Genomic DNA, 18699 nt, shown 5'->3' on the forward strand with positions numbered 1-18699 from the left:
ACATTCGCAAACGGCATCGCAGAGGTGTGTGTTTGGAACGACAGATCTCGGCCTGTGGTTAGAAGCGAAAAATGAGAAATAGTCCTCAGATGCATGTCTGTAATTTATAGCAAAACATCTCACATTAATTCAATCTCAAACAGATTCATTAACAGTAGTCATTACTCCAACACCTCCTGACATCATTAACCAACGTCTCTGAACGACCAATTTGTGACAGTACGGTTTCGGAAAACAGTCGAGACTCTCAAGTTGATTTCTTCAACGATCCATCGTACTATGGTATTGAAGCGAGTTACGGCGTTCAGAACGGTCAAACACACACTCACACTGCGGACAGTGAACTGTCTCTCTTTGGTTTCTTTTTCCCGTGAGCGTCACTGAAGTCCAGCGCGGCTTTATCCATCCCGAGCAGTTCACTGATCCGATCATGTCCATAAAACTCTCCATACTTATCCATCACCTACACAACACACACACACACGGTTCTTATAAGAGTCGTTTATCTTTCAGAATAAATGAGCGTGTCTGTGTATCTGTGCAAACATCTCCAAACTCACCTTCCGCTTCACAAATTTATCCCAGTAATTGTTTGGGAAGGACCTGAGAGACAGAGATGAAATCATCATTAGAGTCATAAACCACAAAGATCCTCATGACACAAAAGCAGAGAGGACTGACATTTAAACTCATTATCCTGAAGCTTTTTAACCCTTGAAATATTAATGTTCTTCATCTAAACACCTCAATATGACAAACAACTGAATGTTTCATTCGAGATCCGTAAAAAATTCTGCTAAACCTTTTATTCCATTTTATAAACTTTTTCTTTTAATGAACCTTGTTTAGATTTATTATTATATGTATAATTTTTTACATTTTATATTTGACTTTTTTAGATTTTTATTTAATACAGCATTAGCATTTCTATCACAATCTCACAAACCTCCATTTGAAAAAACGTGATTTAATTAATGTAATTATATTTAAATAAAAATTATATCTCCTTACTGTAAAATCAAAAATAGAATGCACATTTACTGTATTACTAATAGGGTTAGGAATCGTAAGAAATTTTCCGATTGTGCCTAAAGATTCCGGTTTCGATCCTGTGATTCCATCCGGGTTTTCTGTTTTCTGACTGAAACAGAACTAACTGACTAACTAACTAACTAACTAACTAACTAACTGACTGACTGACTAACTACTAACTAACTAACTAACTAACTAACTAACTAACTAACTGACTGACTAACTGACTAACTAACTAACTAACTAACTGACTAACTGATTGACTGACTAACTAACTGACTAACTAACTGACTGACTGACTGACTGACTAACTAACTAAATTACTAACTAACTGACTAACTAACTGACTGACTGACTGACTAACTGACTAACTACTTAACTGTCTATTTAACTAACTATCTAACTAACTAACTGACTGACTGACTGACTGACTGACTGACTGACTAACTGACTGACTAACTACTTAACTGACTATTTAACTAACTAACTAACTGACTGACTGACTAACTAACTAACTACTAACTAACTGACTAACTTATTGACTGACTAACTAACTGACTGACTGACTGACTGACTGACTGACTGACTGACTAACTGACTGACTAACTACTTAACTGACTATTTAACTAACTAACTAACTGACTGACTGACTAACTAACTAACTACTAACTAACTGACTAACTTATTGACTGACTAACTAACTGACTGACTGACTGACTGACTGACTAACTGACTGACTAACTAAATTACTAACTGACTAACTGACTGACTGACTGACTAACTACTTAACTGACTGACTAACTGACTAACTAAATTACTAACTGACTGACTAACTAACTGACTAACTAACTACTTAACTGACTAACTAACTAACTACTTAACTGACTGACTAACTGACTAACTAAATTACTAACTAACTGACTGACTGACTAACTACTTAACTGACTATTTAATTAACTAACTAACTAACTAACTAATTGAATAACTAACTACCAAACCAAAAAACAAACTAATTAACTAATTAATTAACTAACTAACTAATTAACTGACTAACTAACTAACTAACTACCAAACCAAAAACTAACTAATTAACTAACTAACTAATTAACTGACTAACTAACTAACTAACTAACTAACTAACCAACCAGATAACAAACGAATTAACTAATTAATTAACTAACTAACTAATTAACTGACTAACTAACCAACCAGATAACAAACCAATTAACTAACTACCTAACTAACTGACTAACATGTCACGTCATGTTTTGTTGTTCTGTAAAGTGATGCAATGACATTTCTCTCGTCATAATGACCGCCCTCCACTGAAAGCAGTTGTGTTGAGAACATGAGCCTGGTCTGTCACTCACTGTGTGTTGATGACCAGCCGGTCCCACTGGCCTTTAATATCGTCTTCTGAAGGCTGTTCAGTGATGTAGAGACCGTCAAACTCCAGCTTTCTGGCCACCTCCTTCTCTCGCTTGAAGATCACCAGAGGAACCTGGAGGAGAAACACAATATGAGCCATATGAATCATCACAGCTCTGTTTTCTATTAAAGGCATTTCAGAAATAATAATTGGAGCGTTTATTAAAACGCTATTAGACTGATACTGCTGGGCATTTCATCGGTTATGTAAATCTGGAGGGTTTATTGTTTCAGTAACTGGATTTCATTAGAATTAATGAAAGTTCACCTAAAATGTGCCTTGGGAGAATAATATCAGAGTTTAAAACACTTTTAAGACCAGTGTTGTTTTTTTTGGTCATGTTATCTGTCAAACTCTACAATATTCTGGTGCACACACAATGGGTTTTAGGTAAAGTTTTGGCCAATACCAATAACTGATTATTCTTTATATTTGAAAGCCGATAACCGATATATTGGCCGATAAATCTAAATCCAAATTTTTATATAAATTTTGAGAGCCTGATTACAAAAACAAGTCTCATCCTTAAAATCCACGTTCCAAACACAATTATAATGTTCTTATTATAATTTTATGCAGCCGATATGACCTGCAAATGTTGCACTGAACTGTATTTTCCTTTCTTGAAGTGATTTCAATCATATTTCAAGCAACAGTGGAACAGTGCGCATCTGAAGTGTCTCAGCTGAAGGAAATAATACATTATTCATCGGCTTTAAATATCATCCAAATTTTCTTATTGGGCCGATAACGATAACATTATAATTTATCATATATCGTCCGATACTGATATGGTGGCTGATATATATCGTGCATCCCTATTCTTAAGTGAATTATTGGCTGCTGTGAGCATGAAACTATCAATTTAGAAACCATTAATGAGTAAATAAATTTCAGCATTTAGGTTTGATGATGTTTTAGTTTACATTCATAGAGTAAATAATTCTGGTTCTGTAAAATCTGTTTTCTGAAGCGGTGGAGAAGCACTGATCCGCTGTCTCACACCTTTAAAGATGCATTGTGTAATATTTAGGAGGATCTGTTGACAGGAATGCAATATCATAAACAATAAAAATTTTCAGTGGTATATAAAGACCTTACTTAATGAACTGTTTTTATTAGCTTAGAATGAGCCATTTCTCTCTACACACACCGCGGGTCTCCTTACATCGACATGTTTCTATGGTGGCCCTAAATGGACAAACCCGTTTCGTCACTATGTTGCTCTTCGTGTAAAGAAGCTCGCTGAAGTCAGAGAATAAAACACTGACACAATGATGAACAAGTAACAATAGTATTCGCAATAACATCGTTTTACTGAATAATCAGGTAAACCTATTTTCTTCATTTATGTTTGTAAAGAAACCTCATCGTTTAACTGGCTACTCTCTGCTGTCTCAGATGATGACATCACTTCCTGTCGGCCACCGTAACTTCTGTTGAGTGCAGTTCACAACCTCACCACTAGATAAAAATCACACACTGCACCTTTAAGCAGTAGTAGCCGATGATGCAGAAGAAGGAGATGACGGTGTGCAGGACGGCTAAGATGCGCAGGGTGGGCTCCATGTATCCGCTGCTCTCCTCCAGCACGAAGTGCACAGCGACGGGCCGGGAGCCGGAGCCGTCCAGGGGGTTCCACCGAACGCTGGTGTCTGAGGACCCGCTGAACAACACCTCCTTACCCTCGCTCAGGGCCGACGACGTGGACACCTTCACCAGGGACCAAACTAAAGCTCAGGGCCGGCTTGCATGTATGAGACTTCAGCCATGATTTCCCCTCAGCTAAGGGAATGACTGAAGAGTGTTGCATTTAATCCCTTAAACGGTTCTCTTGGGTAAGGGAAACTGCTAAGTTGATAGTTAACTCAAAATTGAAAATTCTGTCATCATACTCACCCTCATGTCGGTCTAAACCCATAAGACTTTCATTCATATTTAGAAACAAATAAAGATATTTCTAATATTCGCTCATCATTTCTGTCCATTTATTGAAAGACATAAAAGTAATCGATATGATTTAGGCTGTGCCGGAAGCGCAAATGCTTGAGGTTTGTTCTTGCGCGTGTCGCACACACTTTGAGCTCCCGGTAACCATATAAGATGTGCTTTATGTGTTTATATGTGAAAAAACGGCAAATTAAAATTTGTTTATCATATAAAGCGGCCGATCGCATCTCGTTAGAAGACTTGGATCAAACCGGCTCACTCCGTATAACACTTAAGGTGAAGTTTTGCATACTTAGGAAAATGACGGTTAAGGGGCTTTATGCAACACTTATCGTTTTTTAAGAGATTACTTAAAGGGAAAATAGATACTTCAGGGAAATTCTTAGGGTGTATGACGTTTCCCCTAAAGAAACCCTTAAGTAACACTGAAGAGTTATTTTTTGCAACACTCTTAAGTTTAAGGGAAACCTAAGGGTGTTCTTAAGGGAAAATTACACTTAAGGTGCTTTATGCAACCGGGCACAGATATACAAACATTACAGCGGAGAAAACACTGCAAATAATTTGTGATGATGAATGTCGAAAGTAGTGCGAATTACCTTGTAAAACAGCAGAATGAAGTTGATTGCAAAGGCCACAAACAAAGCCAACATTCTCATGTTGTAGAAGTTTCGTGCAAAATAGTTCTGCAGGAGAAGAGACAGAGACACCGTGTCAAGCACACTTCCTCTTGCATGGCATTATGGGACACAAACAGGAGATCTCAGGGCTCTGACCAGCAGCTTGCGTTGGTAAGCGATGATCTTCTTCCAGAAGGCTGACTCCTGCAGATCAGGCTCATCGGCTCTGGAGTAGTGCAGTCTCACCTTACGCTTCACCGCTTCCTCCTTCTTCTTTTGTGCTTTCTCACCATTTTCCCTTCTTAGAAAGGGGACGAATCAGAACTCAGATTGCAAATATTATGATGACGACACAAACACTGTCGGCCTCAACAAACACATTTGCATGTCAGCAAGACTTACTCGGCTTTCTCAGGCACTGATTTGGTCTCCTCCACAACTTCATTGTTGTCAGTCGAGGATGAAGAGCCCTTTGTCTGACAGAACCAACAGCGAACGAGTTAATAACCCAACAGAAACATGTCATTACTGATGCGGATCTGCGACAAACGGTGATTGTGATTCACAGATGTTCCTGGATCAACATCTTTGTGGAACAACATTTCCATCAACCAATCAGATTTGAGGGACCGGTTTATAGTGTATGTCAAGTTTAAAACCAGGGTTAGGGTTAGGGTTAGGTGTAGAGGTTGGGATTGGGTTAAGGACAGTGCCGGTAAACTTGACAACCGCATCACTGGTCCGCCAAAACACATTTTTTGAACGTGAATGCTGTTTTACACTAATATTATGACACGAGTGAAGCACAAAGCTTTGTTTACAAAAGAAATAATAGGTTAGCAATTAAATGTTACATTCCAGCCATGGAAACATTTGGATTCGTGCCGAAAGAGAGGTCCGTCACGTGAGCCATTGTCGGCTTTGTATTATGTTTTGCGATCTGGTCACCCGATTATTTTAAATTGAACAATATTTCCTTGGACATTGAATTGAATTGAATTTATTTATTTAAATGGGACAGTGCATATTCATGAACATACAATCAAAGTTGAACGTAAATACGCCGGATTTAGCACAATGCTAATTTCCATCCGTAGTCCCAAACATAGACAAATACAAACCAAAAAACAAACAATATACATCTCAACAAATATACATATAGAGCTAAAAAACATTAAAAGTTTCTATACCTTATAGAGTACTTATTGTAATATTTATTTAAAGTGCATAAATGCCTGTGCATAGACATCCCAAAGTGCTTATTATAAATATATAAATAAAACTACCTATCAAATTTTAACTTCATACTTAATGATTACATTTTTGATTGTTATTCAGCCATTTTTTAAGATGTTTCTTAAATGAAACAAAAGTGGGGCTATCTCTAATTTCCATTGGCATACTGTTCCAATTTGTGCAGCCTTTAATAGCGAGGACATTTTGTGCAAACGAAGATTTTCTAAATGGTACTTCACAATCCCCCCGGGTAAATGATCTAGTCCTAGTCTCGCTATTTCTCTTTTTAATAAAATCCCCCAGGGGTGATGGGGCGATTCCATTCATAGATTTATAAATAAGACAGCTATTTTTTAAAAATGTAAGATTTTTAAAATTTAGGAGTTGATACTTCTCAAGAATTGGACAAAGGTGAAACGACTGTGGTTTCCTTGGACATGGAATATCTTGCTTCTTTTTCCAAATCTTCACTCAAGTCTTGCCCATTTTCGTAGGGGATAATAAGCGTTTCTTCCTTTGGTTCACTTTTAATTTGTCCTACAGTGTTTTTTCTACTTTACCACAGTAAAATGTGAATATAATAGGCCTGATACCTTTTTGCTTGCACATCAAATTCTATTTAACGCAGTTTGTGCCTGTTACGGTAAGACATGTTAAGTTTATTTGTATAACGCATTTCACACACGCTTGGGATTTTAGTTTTGCTCTGGCAGGACAAAATCAAACATAGCCGCAGAAGATAAGATTAGCTCTTCAGACCTTTTACAACAAGGGTCAGTTGCTTGGAACATCAGCAGAAAATATGAGGAGATTGGAAAAGAGAATGACTGTCCCACATCCCTCTCAAAGCGTAGAGCAGTAGATATATGACGCATATTTGTCGGGAAATATAAAATGAATGTTTTAAAATAATATGTAACTTTCTTCTATTATTTAGGTTACCAATTTTTACTGATATTTATTTCAATGTTTTACAGGCTGTAGTGTGGTGTTTCACTGACGGAAGAGCTCAAATAAACACGTGCGTCTGTTCAATAAATATGCTGATCCAGGAACATGTCTTACTTGGGAAAATCCCTGCGACCCATTTATGCACTAACACCATTGAAACGGTTACATGTCAAGCCCTGGTTAGGAAATGTTTTCAGACAAGAATGTTGTTTCAGGATCAATAATATATGTTGATCCAGGAACATGTCTTACTTGGTGACCCATTTATGCACTAACCCCATTAAAAGCGTTACCTGGAGTCGTCTGCGGAGCTCAGGCGAGGGAGTGTGTGGCTGTGGGACGGGCGTACTGAGCATATCCGTGATGCTGGCGTTTGGATTGTGAGGCATGAGTTTATACTGCCCTCCCTCTCTCTTCAGATCAAGGCCGAATATATCGGAGAGGACGTCGGTGTCGTCTGTGGCCGCGGTCAGATCGGCCAGGTCTTCCTCGGGGGAGGTTTTATCGATGTGCTTCTTCTCGCCCTCCTCCATCTCTCCCCTCACGTCGTCTTGAGTCGGGTCGGGCATGTTGGCCAGGAGCTCCGAGACCTTCATGGTCTTGGCGTTCTCCACCAGACTCCCTCCGAGGAAACTGTTATACGTGATCCTGAAGAATCCTCGAGCGACGCTGAAGGCGAAGTGCAGCAAACCCAGCAGAACGCTCCAATAGAAGGACACTAGCGTGGTCACCATGTCCTTCACCGTCATCTTCTTGGCTTTCTTCACCTGCTTCTTGAGGCTCTTCATGGACAGCACCTTCATCAGGAGCATCACGTTGTACCGTAGAGCGAAGAGAGCCGTTCGCACGGTGGTGACGGAGAAGAAGCCCATCTCGGGACTCTCCTCCTCGGGTTTCTCCCTCTCGCTGTCTTCTTTGCTAGCCAAGCGCTCGGCGGCGTCGGACATCTGCGCCGCTAACTGCATCTCGAAGATCGTGTCTTCGCAGAAATTCACAAAGAGCTCCATTTTCTCCTTCTCACCACCTTCGTTCACCACGTCGAAGATGAACTGGCGTTTGGATTCCTTGACCTGTGGCTTCTCCCATTGGGTGCGACTGGACTCGCTAATCTCGAAGTACACGCGTTCGATGCGCTTAGCGCTGCCCATGATCTCGATTCGGCCCAGGTACGGCTGGAAATAGTTCAGCACGCTCTCGGCCAACTCTAGGAAGGTCTGGAGGCGAGAATCGTGAGGCATGTGCTCTGAGAGATTGGTTAAGAGAACGGCAACGTTGAAGCCGATGTCCTTCGCCGGCTCGTGGAAGCGTTCGACGAACTCTTCATAGTCCAAGAGCTCGTTTTCATCCGTTTCCGCACAGGAGAGCAGGAATTCTGTCTCGGATTGGGTGTAATGTTTATGGCTCTCCATGGCCTTGTGGAAATCCCTCTTGGAGATGACGCCTTTGCCATCGGGGTCGTACTCTTTGAAGGCATCCGACGACGTCAGATCTTTCAGTTTGAGGAACATGTCGAAGAACTTCAGAATCATCTCCACGTTGTTTGAGGACTCCACCAACATGTCCACCATCTGCTTTCCAATGGTGCCATTCACAACGTTTCCTAAAATGAAGGGAAGATGATTAGGGTAATTTATCTTCCTGGGGTGTGTTTCCCGTACAACGCCGTAACTCACTATCATAGTACGATAGAACAAACACGTCACAATATTTCGGACCAGGCCCTTATTTAAATAATTCATACGCAGAATAAAGGGGCGGGGCCTGGTTGAGTTAGTCAGTAGTGTGTTAAACTGGCGGTTATGGTAAGGGGCGGGACATTTCCCAAACACACTCAAAGTGCCCGACCAATCACAACACACTGCTCCATCCGACCAATCAGAGCACAGTGTGCTTTTCAGAAGGAGGGGCTTCATAGAGACAGGAACTAAACGGGGATGTGTTTCCAGTATAACGCCATAACTCGCTGCTTCACTACTATAGTACGACAGATCGTTGAAGAAATCAACTAGCTAGTCACGACTGTTTCCCGAAACCGTACTGTCGCAAATTGGTCGTTCAAACACGTTGGTTAATGATGTCACGCAGGTGGTGGAGTAATGACTACTGTTAATGAATCTGTTTGAGATCAAATTAACGCTAGATGTTTTGCTATAAATTATGGACATGCATCTGAGGACTATTTCTCATTTTGCTTTATTTACAGATTCAATCATAGGCTCGTTCTTACACTAGAGCTCGTTCACACATGCGCACTCTTCAAGAACTACGCTTTAAATCTCTTGACAAACAAAAAGATGTAAATGACATTTGTATGTATTCTAAATAAAAGATGTAGGTTGTACTGAATGTCAGCTTGCTTATTTGGCTCAAGATCAGGATTTATTGAGTCCACATGCAAACAAGAAACTGCTTCTAACCACAGATCGACGCTGTCGTTCACAAACACACAACTCTGCAATGCTGTTTGCTAATGTTCGTTAGAACTACGGTTTCGGGAATACCGAATCGTCGAACTTCTGATAACACTTAAAACTTGAGACCATAATTGGCTGACGATGCTTTTGGGAAACGCACCCCTGGTCGGGAACATTACTAACTAATCATTCAATCAAACAATGTGAACTGACCCTCCAACATGGACAAGAGCATCACAACCATGTCCTTCTGCAGATCCATGAGCTCCTTCAACAGCTCGATTTGGCTTGAATCCTGCAGCATAAATCATATCACAGTAAGTAAACCAGGGGATAACCGGGGTTCTGCGTGTCAAGGTCTCTCATTTCAAGAGGGTTTATAGAGCATCAGTGTAGATGTTTACCTGAGACAGCTTCATCTGCATATGTGCAAAAACGTGCAGGAACCCGACAACCGCGTCCCACAGGCGACTGTGAGCGAGGCTCTGCTGATTCCCTGTGCAAGGGCCCTGAAAACACACACTGGGCATTATTAAGCTGTTCCACGAGTCCGTCCACATCGTGGAAATCAGGAGATCGGCCGTACCTGAATGTACTCTGTGAGAGTGTTGAAGACTTGTTTGGCTACATTGATTGCTTTGGAGAAATTCCGTTGGCCTTGTTCATCGATGACGTCTTTCCCAGAATAGTACCAGTAGAAATCGCTGATGGACTCCTGAGGACGAGAGAACACACACACACACACACACACACACACACACACACACACACACACACACACACGCGTGTGTCAGATGTGTGTTAGCGGAGCGTGATGGTGTTCACGGAGGAAGCGCTCACCTGGACTCTGAGCAGGTAATCCACCGTAGATATGATGATGTTGACCGTTGTGTTGTTACCCGTCTGCGTTCGCAGGTAGTTCTGAAAATCTGATGCACGACACACAATTTTTGTCATTAACCGTTCTCTAGAAAGGCAAAGCGACATCATACTGTGCATGAGGGACGTAATGAGGCTCGTGGATAATAACTGTAGGTCACCAAATCACTGTAAATGTGGTTACTAGTAACTATATAACATCTACCTTTATTGATCTAATCAATTCCTGACGCACAAAATCTTGCTCTATATTTTTTCATAATCCTTTTTTTGACTCAGAAACACATCATATTATGAAAGTAAAATGTTCACTATTGTTTACAGCAGGAGTTTTCAAACAGAGGGCTAGGGGTCTGGTTAAAAAACTGTATAAAAACTAACATTTGATTAAAATTTAAAATGTATTAAAATGAATTAATAAAAATGTATTTAAAATAAAATAAATAAATATTAAATTAAAATTAATAAATTGATGATTTGATGAAATAAAATTTGATGCAAAAAAAACAAAAAAACATTTGATTAAAATAAAACATTAAACATGATTTAAATAATATACATTTGATTCAAATAAATTGATACAATTTAAGTACATAAATAATTAAGTAAATAAATAAAACCAAATTTTTTTGGAAAATAACCAAAGTTTTATGTAAATAAACAAATACATTTGATTTAAATAAATAAATGTGACTTAAATAAAAATGATTTAAATAAATAATTTTGTAAAAAATTTGATTAAAATGAATAAATTGATTAAAATAAATAAAATATTGATGTACATAAATAATAAATAAACAAAAATATTAGATTAAAATAAAAATACAGTATAATTTAATTTTAAATAAATAATATTAAAATAAATAAATAATAAATTAGACATAAAATAAACAAAATGATTAAAACAGATATATTAAATTTTATTTATAAAAAAAAAATACTTCTGAACAGTATAGTAGAATGGAGAGTAGAAAAAAAATGCAGACGTAACATAATAGAAACGTAATATTGTCCAAATAATATTATACACGTTTTTTTTATAATATTAACTTTTCACTGTATTAATTTGGTCTTTATAAATGAAAATATATTGTTGCCTTTGAAACTGGAGGATGCTTGAGGATGATCATATTTGAAGCACACTACACACACACTACACACACACACACACACACACACACACTACACAGTGCACAGGTGAGACGCACCTGAGTTGTGTCCCTCACACAGCAGCTGGAGGAAGCGGAAGAGGTCACAGGTGAACTCGTCATCTTGCATGACCTTTTCACCTGCGCGCAGCAGAGTCACACGTTAGAGCCGTGTGAACACACTGACTGCGTATGAGCTCGGGTCCGCAGACGTCTGGGGTCAGAGGTCACGGGTCAGATCATGTTTGCATCAGTGATTCTCCTGTTTATTACTGTGAAGTCATCGCAGAGGATGACACGAATGCAATAACAATATATTATGGTTATTTTCTGCTGGTATCCCTCGATATGAACGACACGAGAGATCTGACGGTGTCACCTGACCCCTGAGACGTCTGCAGACAGAGAGCATGAGGAACATGTTTGAGGAAGAGCAGCTGTGCTCCAAACACCAGTTCACAACTATAGAATAACCTCCAGAAACACAGAAATGTTGTTCTCACACGCCGACCTGAAAGTGCTTGAACTTTCCTTCAGTTGAGTATCTGAGGGGTTCTGTTCCCAAACCGAGTGAGCTCCCTACATAGACAGCATGATAAGATGAAAGGAAGATGGCATTATTGTGTTTTTTTTTAGCATTGCATCTTGAAAAATATTGTAAAATAATACAAATTTTCCTCTAAAATAAAAATGCATGTCGTTCACAGATAATGCAACCTCAGAAAGCCATAGGAAATGTTCGTTATTTATATAATTATAATTCATTCCTCACTGAATAATGATGAAAAGTGGTAAAGTCTTGCTGTCCATGCAGAACGCTCAGTTTGGGGTTTGTAACAGAGCAAATGTGTGAGATGAAAGAAGCGTTTTACGTGTTTCAGATCGCAGGACAAGCGCACTTTCAGCTGAGCGTCAGTGTGAGGACCAACCAGAAACTCCACGCTGGGATTATTACAAATAACTCTGAATGCAGCATGCAGATACAAAATGACACCACTGCATTTACTACACATTGTGATAAGAATACATGTAAATACACAATATGAAATATCAGTTATCTGTGGTTTGGTTAGACTTCCTCTGGTCCATCATTCCCACCAGCACTAAAACGCCGAACTGAACGGATGACGAAACCAGTCAACAGAAATGCAGATGGATGATACGATAGAAAACACGACACTGATCTCCAGAAACAGAAAATAACAGAAACAGCCTGACCAGAAACAAAGAAGGACAGGGGAAGAAACAGCAGGAACGACAGCACACGACAGCGACTGAACATCTCAGACCATCAGTGAGGAAGAGGAGGAGAGACCACCTTCATCATCATCATCATCATCATCATCCTCTCAGACCACAACACACCACAGAGACACACACACACACACACACACACACACACACTCCTAACCAAACACCCAGCCGCTGCGCCACTGAGAGCAGGAGGGGGAGGAGCTTACAGACGACAGCTCCGCCCACAGAGACGCACGGCTGCTTCTGATAGGCTGAGACGATCTACGGGTGTTTCTGCAACTACTGCCACTGAGGTCGCACACACATCCTTTACTTTAACTACTCTTCAGATGCCGTGTGTAGATTTTACCCTTATCACGACCCATAAAACAATACAAATATTACCCTAAAATTATAAGAATTATTCCTCTTAAATAATAATAAATAGTCCTTTAAATAATAAAACAAAATTCTGCAAAAATAATAAAAATTATTTAAGTATTTAAATAAAATTCTCTAAAACAATAAAAATGCTCTAAAATAATAAAATATCCCTCTTAATATAATAAAAAAATAACATTACTCCAAAACAAAATAAATATTCCTCTAAAATAATAAAAGAATATTCTTTTAAAATAATCCAAATATTCCTCTATAATCACAATCTAAGCAGATAAGATCGAAGATTTCTTCCTTTCCAATCAAGCTTGAATTCTGTCAAAAAATGTGAATAGTGTCAAAACATTTTCATTTTATTTAAGCTATATAAAATGCTAGCTACTAGCTAAGTTAGCCTAAGACAGAAATGTCAGTCATTTTATTCTAAAAATATTTAAAATGGCATTTCCACCAGAGAATAAATGCTGATTTTGAGATGTGATGGATCCGACAGCATTCTCCACCGCTGGACACTTAGTAGACAAATAAAATAAATGTAAAAAAGTTTAATTTCTCAAATGTGCTCATAGTTGAAGAAACACCCTGAAATATGAGCTAGCTTTACATGTGAACGATGCCGTTTTCCGTTATCGGTCAGAACGAGTGTCGGTGTCTCTAACAGAACAGAGCAGAAACCTGAGAGCAAAGCCAGCGCGTGATTGGCCTGCGCTCCGGCGGGGGCGGGGCTTGTGACAGGTAACGCAGGGCAGAGGGAAGGTGTTGGGCTCAGGGTCACACACAGCGAAACCACAGCGAAACGGCAGAAGGCATAATTACCACGCTCATGAGTGATGACTGAGAAAGGGGAAGACGAAGGTGCGTTAACCCAAAAAAAGAAGAAGAAGAAGAAAAAAAAGGAAAGAAAAAAGTGAGAGGTCATACAGGTCACAAGGTCAGTCGTTGTTGACTTTGGATTCAATCAGCACCATTCTGAACAATCACACGGTGCGATTTAACACGAACACGAGTCTAACCAGGCGTGACAACCGGGACATCTGTCCGCACTGATCACAGCCAATCAGAACGCACCGTTACACGAGGACCAATGAGAGGCAGAGACAGAAACCGAGCAATCGACGGCGCCTGGTTAGGACTAGTTTAATACACAGCCACAAGTGTTCACCTTAACTTACAGGTTTGATGAAAGCGTGTCTGACTTTAGCAGAAATGAGGCTGATTGAATCCAAACCTGAGTGAGTAAAGTGCAGAACTGCTTAGAGAGGGAATAATGAGAAATAAAGGCGAAATTCAGAGAGAAATAAAGAATCAGAGAGAGAGAGAGAGAGAAACACTTGTGCAGGTTAAAGGAATAGTGCAGACGAACATGAACCTTCTGACGCTCGTTTCAGTTCAAACCTGCAGGACCTTCTTTAATCAGTGGAACATGAACATGATGCGCACAATATTCATGATCCTCGTTTACAGTGAAAGAAAACGATTCTGTTGAGCTCTAAACACTATAATGATATTTTAATCAGATAATTTTATGTCCTTTTTGGTCTCATATACATTTAGAACCGTTCAAATGTTTGGGGTCATTACAATACTTTTATTCTTCAAGGACGCATTTAATTAATCAAAAGTGACAGTAAAGACATTTATAATGTTACAACAGATTCTATTTCAAATAAATGCTGTTCTTTTGAACTTTCTATTCTTAAGCAAATCCTGAAAAAACGATATATGACGGTTTCCATAAAAATATGAACTGTTTTCAGCATTGATAATAATCATAAATCATCATATTAGAGTGATTTCTGAAGGATCATGTGACACTGAAGACTGGAGTAATGATGCTGAACATTCAGCTTTGATCACAGGAATAAATGACACTTTACTATATATTCACATAGAAAACTGCTGATTTACATTTTAATATTATTTCACTGTTTTACTGTATTTTTGATCAAATAAAAGCAGACTATGTGAGCAAGATCTTTTTTGTGTTCCACTGAAGACAGAAACTCTTGCTGGTTTGGAGAGACGTGAGTCACGTGACGGCGAGTAAACGACAGAATGTTCATTTTCGGGTGAACTATCCCTTTAAAAGTCATGTTACAACACAGCAAACATAAAGAAACCTGAAAAAGAACTCAAGGAATATAAAATTCATGCTTTGAGACTTATGAAATGAGGTTTGAAAATAATTTTCAGTTCACTTAAAATGGTCACATGATACAGGAGACATGAGCACATGTTAGGGTAGGGTGAGTGTCTCACACACACTGTTGAGTGCTCTTGTTTCTCAAGTCTGAGCATTTCTGCTTCCAAACGTCTGAAGACCATATCAAACATTCATCGTCATCATACACTCGAACACAAACATAAAGAAAAGGATAAAATAATTCAGTTTGACAGAGACATCTTCAACACAAAAGTAGCATTACTGTATTTTAAGATCAATAACTCAACTAAATGAACAGAAAAATGGTGGAATGAACATGACGATTTCATGCTTGAAAAAATTACCCATTATATCACATGACAGAATGACACAGATCAAGCTGTAATCATAGTTATTGATCATAAATCAGGTGTTTGTGTTCATATCAGTCATACCTGATCCTTCCTCCGTCACCATCCCGAGACCTTCCGCTTTATTCTGCCTCTCAAACGCGTTCAGATCCAGAACACTGGAGCACAAACATCCAGCACAGACTTCACAACTCATGAATTTAGCAACATCGACATGGTTATTGAACTGAACTGATCTGGATATTGTCTTCTGTGGAGAATTTAAATGCGTCTCTTATTTGAGGACGTCTGCATCGAGACAGTCTGTCGTATGGACTATATCAGTCACTGTTATATGTGTGTCGTACCTGCATGACTGCATGAGTCCCGCCAGACTCTGGAAAAACCCAACGTCCCGCTTGTCTTTCAGGTAGTCCAGCATTTTCTGCACAACAAAAAGCAGATCGAACACATCAGACCAGAGCTGCAAGAACCAAGGGATCCTGTGACGCACCTCTGAAGTTCAGCTTACACCAAGTTGCATAAATATGAATGTACTTTTTTATTGTATTTATGGTATATCATGCAAACTAAACTAAGCTGAAACAAACCATGGTAGCAGATACACTGCAAAATATGATGTTCTTCCTCAGTATTTCTGCCTTGTTTTCCAGCACAAATATCTAAACATTCTTAAAGTCCCCCTGTAATCAATAAATGTATCGCTTAAAACTCATCTTTGATCACCAAAATTACAAATTTAAATGTTTTTTCCTTGCAAAAAAAAAAGTATTCATGCCTTAAAATATCTTGAATGTAACTCGACACCCTTGCCTCATTAGTATGCGCGGTTCTATGAATATGCAAATGAGCCCCGCCTCCACTCACTCAGCTCAGAGATCCACTGGTTGACGATCACACGTTGATCTGATTGGTTACAAGGTAGTTTGTGACGAGAAAATACTCAGCAATGCTGTCGACTTATGAATTTACACATGGTTTGTCTTAAAGCAGATTAAAAACACCACATAGACACATAAACTACATTAAAAGCTGGATTGTCACCACAGGGGACTTTAAATCAAGATGCATTTACTGGAGAAGCAAAATGACGGAAGATATTCTATCAAAATAAAGTGAATTTGTGTTTAAAACAGGAACAAATATCTGCCAATGGGATCAGAGAAATAATCTTGTTTGCAAATGGTTTAAAAAATGTATTACTTCACAACTATAATTAGGTCGTGTGTCCATCAAGGCCAGCGTAATGTTTCAGTTGTCTTCATCGGGAGCGGCGTGACGAGGAGCTGAGCGTCTACTTGATCATTACCTTGTCTATGTTTTTGTGCGTTTAATTTGTATTTTTTTACTTTTATTTCTTTCTCTCTCTGTACTCTGTATTTTTGTGTTTTTAGTGATTGTGAAGCACTTTGGGCAACAGCTGTTGCATTAAATGTGCTATACAAATGAATAAATGAAATGAATAAATGAAATGAAATATTTCACATTGACGTTTTTTTCTGGACGTCGAGAGTCGAGAAACGTTAAAGTTTTGAGCTCATCACTGTCGCTTCCCACCCAGCCGTCCAATCACAGTGGAGGAGGGGCGGGGCAAATCCCACACCGACCAATCGCCACAAAATGATGTAAAACTGTTGACCTGCTGGACTGTGGAGTTTCCCCCGTTGAGTATGGCGATTCCCAGCTTGAGCGTGGAGGCCACCATCGGCCCCATCTCTCCTGCACAACAGACACACTCCCATCAGCCCCTGATCACAGAACACATGACCAGCTGAGGGTTTCTGAGGATAGTTTCTGACCTTTGCTGGCGCTGATGGTCTGCAGAACCATCTCTGCGGCGCCGCGGTCGTGGAGTCTGGCCTGCTGATACAGCAGCTTCTGCTTCTCCATCTCTTTCTCCTGCAGACCGACGGGAAAGAGGCAGAACACAAGCTCACTGGTGAAGCTCCATAGCGGAAAACAGATCAAGTCAATCATATGTAGTGATACAACATACAACCTTATTGTAAAGTGTTACCATGTACATTATTAGAATCAAAAGTTGCATTAGTTAAGGCATTGTCATGAACAATGAAATAACATTGATGAAGATTAATGAATGCTTTAAATAAATGTTCATGTTAGCTAATGCATTAGTAATTTCACTAACTGGAACGTGAACACACAGAAACCATGCGACTAGTGCTCAATACACAATAAACCATTAAAGCTCCAACTGAGGAATATTTCCCCAAACTTTCTAAACTTTAAATCACACAGTGCCACTGAAACGACAGCATGAAGTGGTCTGCTGGTTTTAGCTGGTCAAGTCTGCTGGTTTTAAAGGGGTTTTGGGCTTTAGGCAGGCTGGGAGATCTGTTCAAACCATAGACTGTGTAAAACACTGGGTGTAGTGTGTGTGACGTCACTCGTAGTGTTTCTGAAGCTCAGAGTGGGCGGAGCCGGCCGTCGCCATCTTGGCCGCGCGTCACTCCCAGATAAACGACAATGTGCGGCGAGGCGGATTAGCTGAGGTGACGTGACGCTAACACACAGCAGACAAACGGCTAGTAGTGACATCAGCGGCAATCCACCTGTCACTCAAGTGGCCACGCCCTTAATTATGCACAACTTTAAGGCTTAATATAATTGAAATGGATGAGTTATAAAAAACTCACCGTCCTCACAGTCGTCATGAAGGGCAACATTAGTGATATAGACCAAAACCACTTTTTGCACCAGACTGTAAACATGTGTTTTTCTGCTGTAAAGTTGGGCATTTTAACATGGGGGTTTATGGGATTGAGTCTCTTCTGCAGCCGGTCTCTAGTGGCCAGTGGAGGAACTGCAGTTTAACTCACTTCAGTGTTGATTCAACAGAGAGGCGGGAAGGTTGCCGCTTGGTTTAAACCAGC

General features: G+C 39.5%; 1 protein-coding gene across 4 annotated transcripts in view; it reads right to left on the bottom strand.

Moving 5' to 3' along the window:
* The window catches only part of ryr2a (ryanodine receptor 2a (cardiac)), a 109888-nt gene that overhangs the window by 7585 nt on the left and 83604 nt on the right, over positions 1–18699 (bottom strand). For 2 of the 4 annotated variants that reach the window (XM_079850766.1, XM_079850763.1), the window contains 18 exons: positions 17605–17704; positions 17445–17524; positions 16153–16229; positions 15890–15963; positions 14108–14125; positions 11720–11800; positions 10473–10561; positions 10219–10347; positions 10037–10141; positions 9846–9927; positions 7512–8818; positions 5434–5507; positions 5188–5332; positions 5011–5097; positions 3950–4174; positions 2403–2533; positions 561–603; positions 330–463 (listed from right to left, as the gene is read on the bottom strand). In XM_079850766.1, the coding sequence (XP_079706892.1) occupies positions 330–463; positions 561–603; positions 2403–2533; positions 3950–4174; positions 5011–5097; positions 5188–5332; positions 5434–5507; positions 7512–8818; positions 9846–9927; positions 10037–10141; positions 10219–10347; positions 10473–10561; positions 11720–11800; positions 14108–14125; positions 15890–15963; positions 16153–16229; positions 17445–17524; positions 17605–17704 (2981 nt within the window). The remainder of the gene's footprint in view (positions 1–329; positions 464–560; positions 604–2402; positions 2534–3949; positions 4175–5010; positions 5098–5187; positions 5333–5433; positions 5508–7511; positions 8819–9845; positions 9928–10036; positions 10142–10218; positions 10348–10472; positions 10562–11719; positions 11801–14107; positions 14126–15889; positions 15964–16152; positions 16230–17444; positions 17525–17604; positions 17705–18699) is intronic. The other 2 variants (XM_079850764.1, XM_079850765.1) reach the window with 2 other exon arrangements.

The sequence above is a fragment of the Squalius cephalus genome (genome assembly GCF_949319135.1).
Source record: "Squalius cephalus genome assembly, chromosome: 19".
Lineage (NCBI taxonomy): Eukaryota > Metazoa > Chordata > Actinopteri > Cypriniformes > Leuciscidae > Squalius > Squalius cephalus.